Source organism: Melampsora larici-populina, assembly GCF_000204055.1.
Source record: "Melampsora larici-populina 98AG31 unplaced genomic scaffold MELLAscaffold_24, whole genome shotgun sequence".
Taxonomy (NCBI): domain Eukaryota; kingdom Fungi; phylum Basidiomycota; class Pucciniomycetes; order Pucciniales; family Melampsoraceae; genus Melampsora; species Melampsora laricis-populina.
The window spans coordinates 972,353-991,666 of NW_006768788.1; the positions used below are offsets into that span (position 1 = coordinate 972,353).

The 19,314-nt window shown below is 43.7% G+C and overlaps 2 protein-coding genes across 2 annotated transcripts; one reads left to right on the forward strand and one right to left on the reverse strand.

The window, feature by feature from the left end:
- Positions 1-2,666: 2,666 nt before the first annotated feature.
- MELLADRAFT_88083 (uncharacterized protein) lies at positions 2,667-6,531 on the reverse strand (the record flags this gene model as incomplete). Its single annotated transcript, XM_007411284.1, has 2 exons — positions 2,667-4,587; positions 4,637-6,531. 2 exons carry the CDS (start codon positions 6,529-6,531, stop codon positions 2,667-2,669), a joined length of 3,816 nt encoding a protein of 1,271 aa, XP_007411346.1.
- Positions 6,532-9,430: 2,899 nt separating this feature from the next.
- Positions 9,431-11,548, forward strand: MELLADRAFT_88084 (uncharacterized protein; the record flags this gene model as incomplete). Its single annotated transcript, XM_007411249.1, has 6 exons — positions 9,431-9,691; positions 9,757-10,090; positions 10,157-10,975; positions 11,048-11,101; positions 11,152-11,256; positions 11,319-11,548. 6 exons carry the CDS (start codon positions 9,431-9,433, stop codon positions 11,546-11,548), a joined length of 1,803 nt encoding a protein of 600 aa, XP_007411311.1.
- Positions 11,549-19,314: the final 7,766 nt, after the last annotated feature.

The window sequence follows — 19,314 nt, forward strand, 5'->3', positions numbered from 1 at the left end:
GTCTTCACATGGTGCACACTTCTCGCTCCTCATGAGTTCTTGTTTCACCTTTCTTATTTCTCACAATCTGTCATAGACCCGCTACATAGCTGTTTTAGTTTTGTCTGTTTAGCATCTTTTAGCTTACTCATTGTGATTATGTTTCATATTCCGTAGCGCTTGCTCTCTGATTAACCAATATCCTACCGGCCAAGGACTTTCATTGATCCGCGTCATCTGGCTCAGGCAGATCGATTTTGACAGGTTGTATGTGATGCATTCTAATGGAATCAGTTGCTGGGTTCGTTTGGCAATTTGACACGCTTGCTACTCATGGTGGCCCGGGGGCCTGAATTTGCATGAATGGTTGACCCGGGGCGAAAGAAAGATCAGGAGCGCATGTGGGTGGCCACACTCGGCGCTGAGCTCTCCCACTGGGATGCTCCCCGCTCCGTCGAAGTGAAAAGGATAACAAAGAAAATTGAAATGTATGCACCACGTGAAACTTGAACCCTTTGTTTGAGAAGAAGGGTGGTGGGCGGGAAAATAAAAAATTATAACGATAACTAAGATGTACTAATTAATTTAAGATTTTTGAGAGAGGACTAAGAGAACTACGATAACTAAGATAATAGTGAAATAATTTTTTATAAGATTTTTTCGCTAACAATTTTTACTGATGATAAAGAATTTTAGATCTGGGGGATAACAAAATGGAGGGAAAGAAAGATTTCTGGATTACTTTGCTTTGTCCAGACTCATTGGGGAAATCTGTCGAGTTGCATTTTGTTGCACCTCTTCTTTGAGTAGCTTGCGCGTGTTTCTCTTTGCCAGGTGTCACTCGCCCCTTTCACAGATTCCACTGTGTTAACACTTCGTGCCAACGTCGAGGAATCAGTTGCTGGGTTCGTTTGGCAATTTGACACGCTTGCTACTCATGGTGGCCCGGGGGCCTGAATTTGCATGAATGGTTGACCCGGGGCGAAAGAAAGATCAGGAGCGCAACCGCCCACGTAATGATTAAGAGTCGGTGATGGTATAGTATGAGAGCTTGATGTGCGGCGGAGCCGCTGTGTTGTGCGACTCTGGTGTGAATCCTTTTGGCCCTAAGGTGTGGAATATAGCAGTTAGCAGGGCTAGGAGTAGCTTGATTCCGTTGGAACGCAGCGTACTGTCATTAGGTGCTCATGTATGAGGATCCCCGCCTATGCTTGAAAAAACCCGCCATCTGTCGATTCTGTAAGAATGAGACATGGTCAGCGAGGAAAGGGAGCTCGAGCTTGTGACTGCTGAGAGCTGACCTGCGTGACTATTAGTCATCAAAGACGCGTTGTCTTCCCTGCTTAATAAGCGAGGGGTTTGGGCTTCTGTTTAACAGAGAAGGATGTCAGCGTCGAAGAGTGAAGTCCTGAAGGACGAGTCACTTACGAGAGCCGATCGCATGGTTTTCCGATGCGACCCTTTGAAACCAAGACCTGTGACTTTCATACAATGACTGTATAAAAGAGAGCCAGATCAGATTGAGCAAAGGTAGGTTGGTATTTGAAATGACGCACGGGAGCATTTCCTGGGAATTGTATATGCTCGCCCATTGTGAGTCCAATCTGTGGCATATGCTCCACTGCCTTGCGCATATTGAGTATTGGGTGGTTTCTGACATACAGAGCGTATGAGTCACCAGACCACCTGCCAATTGCTTGGATGCTCTTCATAGGCATGCCGGCTTGAGCTAAAGCTGTCGCGCCTCCTGCTCGAAGGGAATGACCGGTTCTGTCGTTGCCGAAAATTGATGTAAGGCGATCCATGAACCAAGTTCGGGTCGGGAGTATGCCGTCTTCCTTGACTAGAAGAAGGAGTTGGGCTGGGAAGAGTTTGTCTCGCATGTTAATGTATCTGACCAGTGTTTTGACTGGGCACAGGTGGCTGTTTTCGCGTTGTACTACGACCACCGGAGTGCTTTTGAACTTTCTGTCGGCTTTATGATATGGGAGGGTGTATGATGCGGCTTCGCCTCTGAGAGAGATTTTAACTGAAGATCTTCGGATCGATTTTCTGGTATTTCGAAAAGCGATGACATCGGGGGTGACTAGTTCGCCGAGACAATGTAATGCCGCGAACCCGAGTGCTAAAATGAGGTTGAATAAAAGATCGTCGAATGTGGTGTTATATCGATGTGATGCAATCTCTAAATCTAAAAGTGTGAATGGAGGTGCTTGTTTTCCAGGCTCGGAAAATTGCTTCTCGCAGCCTGTGATGGAGTCCTTGATTATATCTCCACTTCTTATTGCTACGATATCCGGAAACTCTTGCTTGTAATGCCTAACGATGCCAGTTAGATACGTTTTCATCGTTCCGGGTTTGATCTCTCGTCCGACGACTGATATGAAGTGGGCTAGATTAATTTCTGATGGGATCGGGTGTTCTATTTTTTGGCTTTTGCAGAAAGCGATAAATCGACGGACGCCGCAGTCGTATTTTGATTTCGAGGAAGGTTCTAGGCATTGGTTTCGGTCCGAAGCGTTCATTGCTTCTCTTTCCTCAAACGATAACTCTTGGGTTGAAAACTTTTTAGTAGGCATTTTGGAATGTAATCTTCAGAACAAAATATTTTTTAGTGATTTAATGTTTTATAACTTGAATAGTCGAACTTATGAACAGGTAATCGAAGATTGAAAATTAGAATTTGTCTATTTAGAGCGTCGGATGCCGCCGTCTAGACTTTTTGGGATGGATGGGAGGGTTAAGTGGACTCGAGATGGCGGCGCTCCCTCGTGAGAGATTATTTTCTGTCTTGATAAAGCGTCGGCTATGACGTTCCTTTCACCTGCTACGTGCCTTACTACGATATTGAGTGAGTGTTCTAACATTCTGGTAACTGCGTGCCTGAACAGAACCCGAGTCAGGTCAGTTGGTGAGTGGGATCCGAACAGGTAGCACACTGATTCGTTGTCGGAGAAAATCAAAATCTTCTTGGCTGTTGTGGTGATTGCTATGTCGATCGCCATGACGACTGCCATCAACTCTGCCCAGTAGTTGTCGCGAGCCGGCGGTGGGAAGTAGAGGTCCCACGTTTCGTTTGTCTGAGGGTTCCAAATGCCAATGCCCGTAGGGCATGCGTCGCAGAAGAATACCAACTCGGCCTCTTGGAGTTCCCAATGAAATGATTCCATGATTTGGCGTCCGTTCCATTTTTCTAACCCGTCAGCTAACCACGAAAGATCTTCTTTGGTAGATTTATTGAGTGGCACATGAGCGTTTCGCAGGTTTTTCCCGGCTATCTTGTCCCAGGAAGATTGCAGAGCCCAAAGACCGAGTGGAAATGTGTTGAGGGCCCAGTTCGCCCATCCCGTCAATCTTTGCCATTCTATTAAAGGTTGGGAAATTGAATTGGCGAACAGACAAAGTTGAGAGACTAGGGCTGTTTTCTTCTCTTCCTCTAGTGAGATTACCATCGTATCTGAATCAATCAAATGGCCGATGATTTCTAGCTTTTCGCCCCAGAGCTGCTTCTCCCATGCCCATGGAATGCCGAGAAAGTCGAAGAGAGACAGGAATTTTGCTTGATTTAATGGGATTATGTGAGCTTTAAAGGACACCATCTCTTCTGAGTAACATGCTCCCCATGAATCGTCCATATATGAATTTAAACCTTCGATGCCCAGCTCGAAATACGCTATCCACAGTATGAGAGAGAAGAAGCTACACCAAATCTTTGGCGAGCTTGCACATCCAAAGTTTACACATCTGTCGATGTAGTTCATTCCGTCGATTCTGATTGCTTGCCGGAGTTGCCACTGCTGATGCATGCCGAGAATTCGAAATGCGGAGTCTACATCCGATTTCCAGATGGTTGTTCTTTTTTGTCTTGCTCTTCTTTTTCGTGTCCATAAGGATTTTGTGTTTTTGACAGATGGCAAGTCTTTGGACTGTCGAAGATGGAGAAGAGAAGGTATGAAAGATGCAATAGAATCTAATTTTATTCTAATTTGATTTCTATCAATGAGATCATTCGGTGATGGGTTTCCGTAACTCATGTTCGTGCACATCCTCGTCTTCCCCGAGTTCTTGTTTGTCGCCAAGCATAAAGGAGCCGTTTTCATTCCTCTGAACGGAGAATGAAACCCTTCTGAATATCTGCCTAGCTTTACTTCTTTATCTCTAGTTTTCCTAATGATTTCGAGACCTTCTTCTGTTCTGATATGATTTTCATGTTGAACTGTCTCTTCTGACGGGAGGGGACACATGGGCCAGAAACCTTCTGTGATCCCCTTGATGATGGAGTCGACAAATGGTTGATTGGGGTGTGAAGACGTGAGCATTCTAATTCTTGATGCTTTGATTGGGCATATTATTTTAAATAAGTGTGGGCTATTTTTTATTGCGTAAGCTGCTAAAGGGTCTTCTGAGATTGGGGGAGCTGAAGGGAGAGGTTCGGCGTCGACTGAGAAATTGACTGATGCAGAGAAATGTTGGGCTTCTTCTTCAATCTCTAATCCTCTTAAAAATTTCCTAGAATTCGGTTTATACGTGCGCGATGATTCCTCGATGATCGGCATCGCATCCCACTTTGTTGCATATGTGATGCCTTCTGATGCAGTCACCGTCGGGCTTCTGGCAAATGTTATAATTCCAATTATTGCAAGGCTGATCAGAAAACTTCCAATTTCCCGCAGGTTTGACGTCGTACGGAAAGTTGAGTCTAGATTTTGGTTGTTTCGGCTCTGGTCTCGATTTGGGCTTTGACCATGATTTCGAGGATGATTTTGAACCTGAAGCTTTGGGTTCGCTCCTGGATGACGACTTAATAATCTCAGATCCTTCCCCAATACGACTGATTTTGCTGTAGAGGACCTTTGTTTTGAGATAGTCAAGGTTGTCGTTCTTCCAATCGCCAAAGGCAATCCAGGGTAGACGAGAGAATTGAAGGCGCATAGCCGAATCAAAATCTCGAACATCCATCCAGTGGATGCCAGTCGAAGGGTTGCTAGCCAAGTGAAGTATGTACTCAAAGTAATTCTTTGCATTTTCCTTTGCTGGAGGGAAAGCTGCTTGAAAAGCTGAGCTGAGTAGGGCAATGAGATGTTGCCAGTGAGTTTTGTCAAGGATGGGAGTACCCTTGATCTTCTCATCAAATTCCAAATCCTTTGCTTCGTTGATTTTAATAGTTTTGATAGCTCCTGGCTTCCCGTAAATTTCGACATAGACTTTTTTGAGATCCACAAAGTTGTACTCGAGGAGATCCTTAATTTGTGATGTAGGCCAGAGATCAGGTTTGACTGAGGACGCTTCAAATAGGTTGATAGAATTCTTGATATCTTCCTTGTATTCATATTTGATGCGCTTGATTTCTTTAGCAATTGGATCCTTGATCCTGTCTTGCGGCTCGTCCTCCGCTTCTTGAAACGCCAATTTTTTGGTTGATTTAGTAGAAGATTTAACGAATTTCTGAAAAGCTTTTTCGAAAAGTGTGCTACTAGTATTGTCCTCTGGTGATGGAGATCTAGCACGTCTTTTTCCGCTACCTCGAGGTGGAGGGGGTTTGTGATTGACTCTGTTGAATATGGAAGAGTCGATCCTATCGAGCAGGGAAGGGTTTGAGTTTCTTTGAGGTGAATCTTCAAATCTTGCCCTTCTGCCTGACGAAGTGTGATTGAATTCCCTGCGAGGAGGAGAGTCAAACTCTCTGCGAGGGGGAGAAGTTCGTCGATAGCTGCTCGAGGGTCGAGGACTAGGATCCCGTCTGTCATTATGTCGCGGACTTGGGGATCGTCTTCCGGATCTCGCTGGACTCCTACCCCGCCTGTGATTGCTTTCGTAAGGAACTGGGGATGAGCCGTATTGATGTGTCGCAGCAAATATCCTTCTAGGAGGACTTCTTGAGCGACGTCGATTGGGTTCTGGACTAGCCCGACGATGAGGTTCTGGACTAGAACGTCGCTGCGGATCGCGGCTATATCGTTGTCGTGCTTCGCGACTCGACCGCCTACTTGAGCGTCGAGGACTTTTTGACCTGCGCGGGCTTTTAGATCTACGTGGACTTTTTGATTTTCGAGGGCTCCTCGAACGTCGTCCTTTCCCCTTGTGCTCACTAGAAGATGACACTGGGACTCCACCGTGTCTCGCCGCTGATGAAGCTTTGGCAATCTCCTGGAGCTTTTCTTCTGACACAGAGAAATGGAGAGCACCTTCGATCGGTTCGCCAATGGGTACAGCTGAGCTAAGGATGGCTGGCTCCGCTTCCATAAATCCTTGGACCGTATTAGGCCAGATGTGGTTGTCTCCGACCATCTTGTGGATTGGTCGGCCGGCTCTGGTGTCGAGCTCCACCGCTGCTCTGGCAAAGACTGAAAAATTATAAATCCAGTGCAGTATGTGATCTTGCTTGAAGGGTACGATTTCTGCGAAAAGGCCTCGTAAGACTCGCAAGGATATGAGTCTACTACCCCCCGACTTATCATAGTCGAAAAGGATCTGATCGAGTTTTTTATAAATAGTCGCTGCATTATTAGCGGTATTAATTTCTTCGGTCGAAAGAGGTTGGTCATTTTGCATGATTTTTAGACTAAATAAAAAATTATAACGATAACTAAGATGTACTAATTAATTTAAGATTTTTGAGAGAGGACTAAGAGAACTACGATAACTAAGATAATAGTGAAATAATTTTTTATAAGATTTTTTCGCTAACAATTTTTACTGATGATAAAGAATTTTAGATCTGGGGGATAACAAAATGGAGGGAAAGAAAGATTTCTGGATTACTTTGCTTTGTCCAGACTCATTGGGGAAATCTGTCGAGTTGCATTTTGTTGCACCTCTTCTTTGAGTAGCTTGCGCGTGTTTCTCTTTGCCAGGTGTCACTTGCCCCTTTCACAGATTCCACTGTGTTAACACTTTGTGCCAACGTCGATTGATTTCTGACTGTGTGATTCTGATCTCATGATACTGACATGTTGATATCTTGATGTTTTATAGGCAAGACTCACATATCAATAGCCAAAGATGAGTGCACCCACTCAAGCACTTTCATTGATTTGTGGATTCAATAGAACTCCATTACAATCGCATCAATCATCAGGTTTGACTTCAAATTTCAATCGCAACGCAATCCCATCAAGTCTATCACGAGCATATTGTACCACCAATTAAGATCACTTGATTTATATGGTACAAAATTCTCACCCATCACCTCAAAAGTTACCAATGGTTCTCAGAACGGCTGTCACAGGACCCAGGAAAGCTCCTGCGGAGGTTGGTGTCGAAAAATGTCGGAATTTACCCCGAAATTCGACCTAGGTAGGTGTTGAAAAATGTCGGAATTGGCCGTTTTTGCCAGAATGTAGGTGTCGAAAGATGTCGGAATTGGGTGGATTTACGGCAGAATTTTGGCCTCTTTCACATAGATTTTAGGGTTAGGTCTGCCTGAGAGAGGCAGCAAAGTGTGAAAGCCCTTGTGAGATGTCACAAGATATCCGATGAACAGTACTTCTCACCCTTTCTCACCGCCCGAACTCTCCCAAACTCCAACGTAATATCAGTTTACCACCATAATTAGCACACACCATCAATCACAATCAACGTTCAAGCTTGAAACTCACCATTCAATTAAAATGCCGCTGCTTGAAGACGTCATGGAAGAGGCTTTACGCCTGGTTGAAGCATCCCCAATGATACCCGAAGCTACATACGCCGATCAGATTTATAAGACGTTCTCGCAACCACCTCGTATGTCGGAGGAAGATGCGGAGGAAGGAATATGGATATCAGTCAATAAATCACTCGACGCTTTATTTGGACGAGACGATGGTCACAAGAACATCTTAAAAGGCTCCAACGGCATTGCTTTGGTCGTGGGTTTTGTTAATAAGGCTCGTAAGCACCCGACGTGGGAGTCAGCGGAAGAAAAGAAACAACGGCTACATAAAAAGGGAAAGTTTGATTCTGCATCAGACAGGTTGATCAAGCTCAAATTCAAGAGAATTGTTGATAAAGTTAAGGGTAAGCTTTTTTGTTCTCCCTCAATCATACAAGTAAACAGGTTTGTTGATTATCAATTCGCGTGTATCAGCACTTGGAGGATCTCTTCCTGAACCAGCTCAATCCGCAAAAAAACCCTCGAACGGAGTCAAACGCCGAATGGTTTCCAACCCAACATCCGATCTCAACGTCGCAGTTGCCCACGAACCGAAGCCTCCTGCAAAACGTCAACATAATCTAGCCAGCAAATCTACCTTGACCCCGAACACAAATCCAATTACGATCTCATCTGATGAAGAGGCAACTGATGATGATAACGAAGTCATCTTTATCAAAAGCACCACCAGTAAACCCGATAAACAAAAAAAAGAACAAAAGAAAAAAAGTGATCCTACATCTTTATGCTCTCTTTCCAAACTGAACCAGCCTTGCACGCGTTGTAAAGTTGAGAAGCACGCAAAGGGAAAGGTTTTAAAGTGCCACTGCGGTTCAGCACCAGTCATTCTTCATCGAGGAAGAATTGAAAGCGCACAAGTGCACTGGCAAAGTGGTAAGCACTCTTTTTGCCCATCTTGTGAATATTTGTTAAGCCTGGGCTGACGTGCTTGATGTTTTTGTACCACCAGGTATGTGTAAGAAAGCAACTGCTACACTGAGAACAAACACGGTCTTGAGCTCGTATTTTACCAAAGACCCAGCTCTCCAACCTGTCAACAAGAACTTAATCGACACTGTCTGCCCCGGTCTGACCGATGAAACCTGGACCAGACCTCGTGCGACATATTTGATCTCTCAATTGATGGAAAGCACTTGCAGTGTCTTTCGCGGTATCATCCAACATCAAATTCGGCAAGAACTCTTTGGGCCTGATCTCAAAGAGAACGATCTTACTAGTTCACAAAAGTCTCAACTTATCTCGACAATGGACGCACGAGCAATCTGGGAGGTTAAGCAAAATGCGGAACGCAATGCTATTCACTCGAAATCTTGCAAGAAGACTTACAAACGCCACAAAAATGACCCTATAACACCTTGCGATGAATGCCTAGCTTTAAAAGCTCTTACCAGCTTGACACAAGCTATCAACCGAGAATATGCCGACGGCGATAAAATCAAATACATACCAAACTATCTGATGTGCATGGATAAGTTCAATGGCCTCCTGAGAAAGCACTCAGAGCTAAGGGTTCTTCAAAAGTCTCTCGAATCATCAACCAATGGCGACTTTGGTGAATTTCTCTATCACCTTTCGATTTTGGCTAAGGACGGATTTTTTGAGAACCGTGAAGCAATGAAAGGTATGATCATGGGATGTGCTGTACGCGCTGAGCGTGAGGAGGCAGGAAAGTCACTCCGGGGGATGCGGATTGACGCTCATCTCAACGATTGCCTCACGACTTTGGGTGCTATGAGCAAGAGTGCTCTTAAACTCATCACCAAGAACTTTGTCGGTAAAACACTACGGTGTCAACGAATGGATCGGGCAAAAAGCAAGACCGAGATAGAGGATGGAATGGCTCAAGGCAATTTTGATCGTGCGGCTGCAATACTTGCTGAGCTTGGATATTCAGGACCTGTTGCGGTTGCCTCAGATCAAACGGTTTGTGTCCAGACTCTTCGACACCATCGCGGTTTCATTGTGGGAGCCCAAGGAGGCGACATACCCTTTAATAGCCCGGATCAACTGCAAGAATTACTTCAGAATATCAAAAGCAAAAATAATTTATGCTCCAAAGTAAGTCTTTATCCACATACTTATTCAATTCCATACACTAATTCATCATATCTGTTATCCACTAGATCCGGGCTTATACCCTCCAGGTTCCTCTTCCCAATATTCCAACACTAGTTGTTGCATTGTTAGCTAGTAAATCTGACAAAGGAGCAGATGATATTGCAGTACTTCACAATACAGTCATTCAAATGAGTCGGGCTTCTGGGATCGATGTCTTGTCGATTGGTGCGGATGGAGCTGCCAATGAGCTGGCTGCGCAGGCAAAGCTCAACCAAATGTCAACTCGATTTTTAACATATTCGAATGAAAATCTTGAAGTCAACATCAAAGTCCCTCTTTTTGGAAATCCACCTTGCCCAATCGTTACTTTACAGGACCCTAAGCACGCTAGGAAGACTGGTGCTAATCAATTATGATCAGGGTCCCGCTTGATAACGATTGGAAAATTCACTGTCTCTCTTCAAGACCTCTCCCAGGTTCTACAAACACCTAATAGCCCGCTCCTTGCGAAAGATGTGTTTGACTGCGATAAACAAGACGACGGACGTGCATTGAGGACCTTCTGCTATCAAACAGTTGCCACAACTCTGGCTCGACCGGACTGTTCTGGCTTAACCATTTATCTGTTCATCATTGGCGAGCTATGTGATGCATGGTTGAACAAGACAATGAATCATCGGGAGCGAATTCGATCTGCATGGACAGCCGCTTTCTTCCTCCGAATGTGGAAAGCACACCTTCTACAGCGTCAGTCAGATACCGATGGTTTAATGAGCTTTCACCTCAACGGAAGCTCTCACGCAAGCTTCAAGATCTTTTCGACTCTGGCTGAATCATTGATAGCGTTAATAATCTCACATCGAGAGTACTATCCAGATTTCCCGTTCTGTCCATGGAAACATGGAACCGAAGCATGCGAACATATATTTGGGTGGATGAGAATCATCTCTCCAAACTTTAGTGTTCTCGATGCCCGTCTCATGATGCCCAAAATCATTGCAGTTGTCAAGAGCATCATGAGTGGGAGGATCAAGATTCCACCTTCCGAACATGTGCATGCAGGGTACCAGATCGATCTTCATGAAGATAATGCTGATAACCTCGATCATTTGCGTGATTTTCCTTCGAATAAGGAGATATCAGAAGACCTGTCCATCGCTAAGAAACGAGCTATGAGTTTAGCTGAATTCTGTGGAATGGTTGTGATCAAGCTCAACAATTCAGACAACGAAGTTGAAGAAATCCTTGGCTCCACTGTACATAACGCTCAAGAACACTCTCCAGGTATGTTGCCCTGAAAAATTCTAATATCAATAGCTTTTGATTGTAGAGCTGATGAACGTCTCAATTTTTCAGATGTTTTGACTAGTGCTGCAAAAGATTACGAGATCAACTATAGCTATGAACATGGTGAATTCCTGAAAATGTGGCTTTTGAAACGGCTGCAACATTGACAAAAGAGCAGAATGCTCTCAGTGTCATGCTGGATCAAGTACCCGAGACGTTTGAGGGTGAAGTGGTCCAGAACTCTGCGATGTCCATTTCAAACCTTCTCAACTCGAGTGGTATGTTTTGTTTTAGCATCAAATTTGGTCCATAAACTGACTGATCATCTCTTACAAAACAGATGAGCCTCAGAATCCAAATGGTCTTGTTTCTGGATTGGGAAAAGAAGCTACGTTTTGCCTGATTGATAATGACCGACTTCATGTCAAGAACATAATCGAATTACGAAAACAGCACAATAGTCAAGTAGCAAAGAACAAAGGCAATGATAGAATGCTGACCAACGGTGATAATCTACGACTAGAGCTCAATTCGACTGTCAACCCAGAGAGTAGAATCAACACTCCCTAGGAAGACATGATACACTCACCATACAAGAAAAACCCTATAAAAATATATACAAAAAAGAACAATAAAAAATTCCTTCTCGAAACTACCTAAGGAGCTTCGAGAGATCACACCTCCCACTCAAGTTTCAAGAGTGAAACAACAAAAGACCCTTAAACATAACGAAACATAAAAGAAGAATGATAAAACCGTCGATATCGACCGATAATTACCAATCTAGGGTATCATTCCCTAACAATACCCAGGTTAGGTAATAGACCCTTATCTCAAAACCCAACTGGGTAGAAGCCACAAATGAAATCACCAGTCAGGACCATTCGAACCCTGACTAGCCAAGACTGAAACCACCTGAACCCGTTTCATAACGACTACTGAATAACTAGGATTTCGGAGTAACAGTGTAAAGCAACAAACGAGTATAAATAAACCTCTCCTTTTGCGTAGAAGAGAAGAGGCATCTTATATCTTAACCGCACCATTACAATTTAGAATTTCACAGCTATAAAAACTTTGAAAACCAAACCAGCTCAATACATTTAGATTAGATTTAACAAGCACTATTGTTGTCTCTCCTATTTGCTTCTTTTGTTTGTTTAACAAAGATCTTTTTAACCTTTCGAAATACCTAAAGTAGTAAATCAACGCTTAACGAATTTAAGACCATCCTCGACAAACCATTACCACCTTATCTAACATTTTTGTAGATCGTGTTAGTTTGATAATTCACTTATCAAACGACCTCGTAGAAATAGATAGCCCTAGGAATAGTTCACGAGACTATTTCGCAGAAGACCTCTGATTGTTGAACAATTAGTGAGTACCTCCCTCCAAGTTAAGATAACTTGTTTGAAAACTTATCTTCAACGACTAACTTGTTTTATACATAGGCTAGAATTTACCTCGATAACCAACCTCATCGTAACAAAGCCTGCCAGACTAACTACGTAAGTCTGTTTTATTCACCTCTGAATCCTTAAAAGAACACCCTTTTAAGACTCAGGCTGACATCGACTATAAATGATGGCAGCATGAAACCTAGCGTATGCTCAAAAGCTATCGCGGTCTTCATGAAGAGTTTCTCTGGAACCCCAGCTGGTGCTGCACGTCGACACCGGTGGAACATGCACGTCAAGATGAATCTGGCGGGTATCATCACAAACACCACCAAAGATCGAGCTGTGGATATGCAGCAGTTATTTGATGGGGGCTCTATTGGGGTTGAAAACCCAATTGAGCCGGGTAAAATCATCATCTTTATCAAGAACAACGTAAGTATTTCATCTTTTTTTGAAAGTATAGTAGCCTGTTGCTGATGTTTTATGTGACTCAGACGTTATATCTTGCGCGGACAATAGTTGTCTATGAATATGTGGCAGGAAAACACGCCTTTATTACGAGTGCTACATCAAGAAAGAAGTTATCGCACATCGGCGTACAAGTCTTATACTATCAACCAGGGTCTCCAGTGGCAATGGCTACCAAAGACGACGATCCTAATACCTGGGTCTATGCCCTCCTCGACGCCCCTGACATCATCTATGTCTTCAAGCCTTCTGACGGCTCAAACTTCGCATTACTTGAGGAACCCATTCCTCATATAGCTGCGAGTTGCGCTCAATATTGTGAGCTGTGTTTCATTGAGAGTTACACTCTCAATTCTTGTTGAGGTGACTTCCTCAAACTGATTCTGAGAATCTTTACGCCCGGAAAACATCTCTTACCTCATGTCAGATAGATGTTGTTTGCGGTAGCGGCGGAGCCCAGCCGTCTCCCTTTGGTTCTGAGAAACCAATTGGTTCCTTCGAACCAAGGAAGATTCTTCTGACTGGGCTCTCACCTGCCAGCCCGCCCCCCCCTTTTTTGTTCGAGGGGTTTTTCCATCGGCTCCTTGAATCCCTTCACCTGGGCCACCGAACGTTCGCGGTGCCTAGCCTTCCAGGAGCTCTCCCTTAACACCGAGAAGTTCTACTTTAATTGATTTACAGTTGTTGCCATAATTAAAGTTCCGCTATTTGGGTGATCATCGCGTGGCACTCAGTTAGGTTTCAGTTCAATCTGTTCAACTGAACTACGCATGCAGCAAGGTTCTATTCATTGAAACGTCAGTCCTCTTCTATCGCTTGTAAGAACTTTATTGTATCTTCAATCTCCTCCTCCGAGTATACCTTGAAATATTGTAAGTAAGCTAAAGATTTCCATCTACCTAGCTTTGCGATTTTCTTCACTGGTGTGCCCAGATTGTACCTTATCGACGCACCTCCTACTCGAAAAGAGTGTCCAGACCATCTGCCTACTCCTGATCTTCCCCAGCACTCTTCCACTAGTTTTATGAATCTCGGTTTTTTCATTGGGCATATGCCTTCTGGACCTCGTGTGGCGAACAGTAAGTCGTCCCTATCACCCACCTCGTTCAGTCGCAACACCCTTTCTAGAGCTGACACCGGATCTAACACGTTCCTCTGCTGTTGTAGGTGTATTATTTGAATTTCTCCCGGGGCAGCTGTCTTTGCCTTCCGTAGATGCAATCGAGCGAAACGTTTGCCGTCTCTTTCTCCAAATTCAACGTGCCTCCTTAAGATCGCGCCATCCTCTTTTGAATGCCTCAATAGCTCTCCTAGTCGGGCCATCCCCCAGAAAGCTATCACCACTATTGATGCCACCAATTCTAGCTCGTCGGTTTTACATGCAGCGTACTTGAAGAGTTCAAACAATTGTCGGATCATTATCGGTTGTTTCTCGGTAACTAATTCTTTCTCTTCTTCGTTCCTCTTTGTTGCATTTAACAAAACTGACACTACGTCCTTATCTGCGGATGGTTTTGATAGGTGTTTTATGATGTGCCATGCTCGGATGCCATCTAAATATTTCTTAATCGTGACTGCGGCTATTGCTCTCTTTGGTCCGTTTGCTTTTCCCACTTTCGACTCTCCAGCCCACGCTATGAACTCATAAATTTCTTCATTGCTGATTGGGTCGTTTTCGTTGAATTCTCCTGTGGTTTTGATCTTGAATTCTATGAATTTTGACATTCCGCTGGAATAGCCGCTTAAGGTTGTCCCGGCCCATCCGCTCAGGGCGACGTGTCTGCCTGCCGGTCCTGCCGTCTCCTTCGCTGCTTTGAAGTGTTTTGGTAACCTCTTCATCTTATGGCGCGTCTGGGTTCTACTACGAGGTAACTTGCGATCTTGGAGTGTTGCGAGTGAGTTCGTTAGTACCCGTGTGGGTTGTACGACTTCGTTGGGCTCATCTAACCTTTTTGTACCCGGCGCGGGGTTTGATCTCCGTGTGTCTCAGGTCAATCTCACTCTGTCTTCACGCTTCGCAAGTCCGATTCATGTGCGGTCAAATGATGTTTCATTGCATTTCACTCCTGTTTCAGGAAGGCTCTCAGGTCATGGGGTACTTCCACCGAAACCTCATCATACCATTTTTTAGATGAGTCTTCTCCTCTTGACAATTTATCTGCCGCATTATCCTCCGAAATGACTCGTTTTTGTTTTATCCTGCAGTCTAGTGTTATGAGCTCTTTCTGGATTTTCATCCACTCCCTGTTCACTAACAAGTTTCTCGACTTCCCGTTCCTCACTGCTGCTTCAGTCACCGCGTTATCTGTCAACATCAAGAACTCGTACCCCCGTACGTCAACCAGCTTTGTTAGCATCAACAGACCTAAGCGTGCGGCCACCGTTTCGGCCCACGCGATCTCTCGGCGGTCGCCGTTTTCGTCTGGGAGATCCCATCCTCTTCTCAGCCTGAATCTGGCCCACCTCTTGCCAATTATGATTCCAATTCCATAAGATGTCGAAGCGTCGCCCACCCACGCGACGTTCCTTACTCCTTTATGTGGTATCAACCGTCTCGGATCGGCCTCTATCAGTGTAAGTCTCCAGACCTTCAGATCCTCCCTCACTTCGTCTGGAATGTCGCGTAGGGCTGATCTGTGTACCCACTCTGCCATCCATCTGTATATCGCCATGCAGTAACACTTTAGTTGTGGGTATACTAGCATCATGTGCGCCAACCTCCCAGCCAGTTTCTCTACTTCCTTGAACCTCACTGCTTTCGCCTGGTAGAAGTTGTCTATTTGTCTGAGTCGTTCCTCTCGCTTGTCTTTTGGTATACTGACTGTCTTGTTTTTACCGTCCCACAGGAACCCAAGATGTTTTTGTGTCGAATCGAATTCGCGCCACTTCTTTGTGTTGGTTACTACTCCCATCAATTCACTGAGGGCAGCGATGTCTTTCATGGTCGCGCTATTGCTACCGTCGTTCGGTTTTATGAATAAAGTGTCATCGACCCACCGGAACCCGGCCGTAAATCCAAACTTTGCTAGCACCACTCGTTTCCAAGCGTCCGCGGCCATACCGAACGTACCGCATCCAGCAACACCTCCGAAAGTTACTCTTGTGTCCAATATCACATCGCCGTTGAAGTCGAGAATCATCAAGAAGGGCCATTGTGACAGCAATGTTGGGATTTGTCTGTAGGCTTTGGCCCAGTCAAAGATCCCGAGCAATAGTTCACCTTTGGTTGATAAGAAGAACGCGGCTACCCTTTCAAAGTCGTCCCATGAGGTAATAAAATCGTCTTTATCCACTTTTGCGTTTACTGACGTTATATATGAGTCTCTTCTTGGAAACGAGAGATCGTTAATCGGCCTAAGGGAGCCATCTCCGTTTGTGACGGCGCCGAGTGGGCTGGAACGAAAGAAACCTAGCTTCTCGTAAGCTTCCTCTTTTGTAAAGGGTCCATACATCCTCCCCGCTTTTATTTCCTCTCTCAAGCTTGTTTCTATTTCCTCCCTTGCTTCGGCGGCTGAGGAATGGTTAGGTGGACAATAGAACTTCATTCCGTTGATTGGCACTTCTGGGATCCCTTGATCAAAGCCATTCTCAAAACCTTTGATCACGTGCCAGAATTCATCGAGTATGCCCGCTTTCCTCAGTTCTTCTATCCATTTTTTGATATTCATTTCGCACCTTACTCGCGATGGCCATCTTACTAACTTCTCTGGAATAGCTTTGTGGATAGCTGGATTACCTGGTGTTTCGCTAAGCACGTGGGAGGGGAACGTTCAATATTTCAGTCAAGGCTCAATTCTTACTTGAATCATAGTCACACCACTCATGTTGGACTCATGTGGTCTGGACGCGTCTCAAGTCTCAAGGAATGTGTCTGGTGTGTTTCTATTCCATTTCACAGCTTCTGAATTTGAATCGTCAATCATGACACAATACTCACTAGTATCTCCCTTTTCCTCCTCTCCCCCCTCCGTACTTGTATCCACTACCTCTTTCTTGGCTACGGCTACGACTACGCTCACGTTTCTTCTCGTCTCTCCAACTACCGCGATCAGCATACCGGCCGGCTGCTTTGCTCCAGTCTTCTTTCTTCGTACTCCTGGCAGCCTTCTCCGCCTTCTTCTTAGCTTCCCAAACGTCGTCGGGCAGCCACTTCCGTTTTGGTTTGCGATCAGAATCAGATGTTGTGGCTTCCGGTGTGGTGATCAATTTATGGGATCAATTAAAAAATTCACAATTACCAGTTTACCAGTTTATTAGCAGGATTCAGCAGGAAAGAAAATTCGAAATGGAGGTTTTTGATCAATTGAAGCTCTTGTAGGCTTATGTATTGGTCATTAGGTCAACATTACATTATTTTATTTCACATTATATATTAAGATCATTATAGTTTACTTACAAATTTATTACAAAAAGAAAGAAAGAAAAACATAAGAAAAATTCGAAATTATAGGTATAAAGGTTGGAAAATGGTTTTTAGGTTAGTAAAAATAAAGTTATGGGTATTATGAGGTTAGAATATGAAAGAACAACATTATATGATACTATGAAAATTTTAATCTTCAAGGTTGATAAGTAGAAACAGAAGTTATTAGGAAGAAAGCACTTTTTCGAAGTTGGTAAACAAGAGGTACACGTGTAGTTTGGTTGTGTAATAGTGGTAGTGATGGAATTTAAGGTTGCCAAGAGGATTTTCCGGGATTTTTAAGGCTATAGATGATGATGTAATATTACATGAGCAAGAAAGGCTTAGTAGTAGCTGTGAAAAGTGAAGAAAATGGGTGAAATTCGTGGAAAATGGAGGTTTTCAGCTAATTATATATGTCAAATGACGTCAGAATAGGTTGGTAGATGGCTCATTCAACGCAGAAGAGTGGATTACATAATGTACAAACTTTAAATCATTAGTAAAGGAGGTGTGTGTAAAAAGTTATAAGGCAAATAAAGAATTGGTGTGAATCTCGAATTTACAGTCACAAGTCATATGTAACACTAAAAACCTTAACTTCACAACTCAATATCTTACTCATCACTCATCAGAAGTAGGTCATGTAGGTGTCAGAAATGATCAGTAACACGTGGACTACAAGATGCACTTTAGTAATCAAAAATTGGAGCACATCTGAAAAAATTCGTAATCTCAAAAATTGGTTTTCAGCTAGTTTACAAGGAAAAAATCACCTGTATTCATCATAAGAAGTGCTGTACATCATATTATTGCGTCATTGATCACTTTTAGCTGTGAAAATTACATCATTTATTAGTAACAAAACCATTACATTGCGTCATCATAGGGTTTTTAGGGAATTTTGGGCGGATTTGATTGGTTTTGAGGCTGTTGACCATTGTAAAAGTTCTAGTACATTGTTATATATACTTTGAGAGGGTTTTGGGACTGTTGTTCCCCTTTTTTTTTCTTTATCATTTACGCCATTATTATTTTGTTTATCATCATAAACTTATTTTAATAGTACCTGTTCACTTAAATACGCCCTTTATTACAGTTATAAAGAGAAATTTACTTTAGTTTTATAGTCATAAAGACTTATTGGGAATAATATCAATCAGATATTGCTTATTTTTTTTCAGTTATCAATTGGGAATAACACTATAGCAGTGTTGATAGTAATACAAAGTGTGCTTTTGAAGTTAAAATTACGTGTGAAGTTATGTTTCTCTGGTGCCTTATCAGTACTCAATACAACAGAGCTCTTTCTGATTGTGTTGTTTTAGAAGAGCAGTCCTTAGACAACTTCTACTAGTCATTTTATTAGTAGATTATCCTCTTCCAGCTCTGTATAACCCTTGTTGGGTTATAAGTTCTACACCGGTACGTTTGCCTTCTTTGCGGCACCTGACGTCGACGTGGATGTTCTTGGAAGTCCCGTGTCTGGGTCGATGTGCTCTTTTGGGCCACCCGCTGCGTAAGGGTTCGTCTGATACGCTCTCTCCCCCATGTTGTCACACACTAACTTCACTTCTTCTAGGATTCGTGTCTGGACTTTCGATATGTTACATATCTTCTGATCAACCGTGATCCTCATCACGCCTTGCCGGATTTGTCTGCAGTACCTAAGAGCTACCATCCATCCAATATTTTCCCGTAAGTCCATCACTATGTCCATGTGTGACTTGAACCTTGATGCTTGGGTGATCCAACCTGCCTCTTCTACGTATCTAACGAATAACTTCATACTATCCAGCCATTGTTCAAACTGCATCAGGAGTTCATCCGGTGGGGGTTTTCCTCCGTACGCCTTCACGTTCGCACCACCTTTCAATATCTTTGCTTCCGTTAGGGGTTCCTTGATTTCCCACTCCTTTTGATTGTCACGTAACCACCGTTTGTTGAAGACTGTTAACGGTATGTATGCTTTAAATGTTTTCATCCACACTTGCAGAACTTGGGACAATGGGGTGAGAATCTTCTCCATTTGTTCGGCGTCGTTGTTTAAGATTCTTCGACCA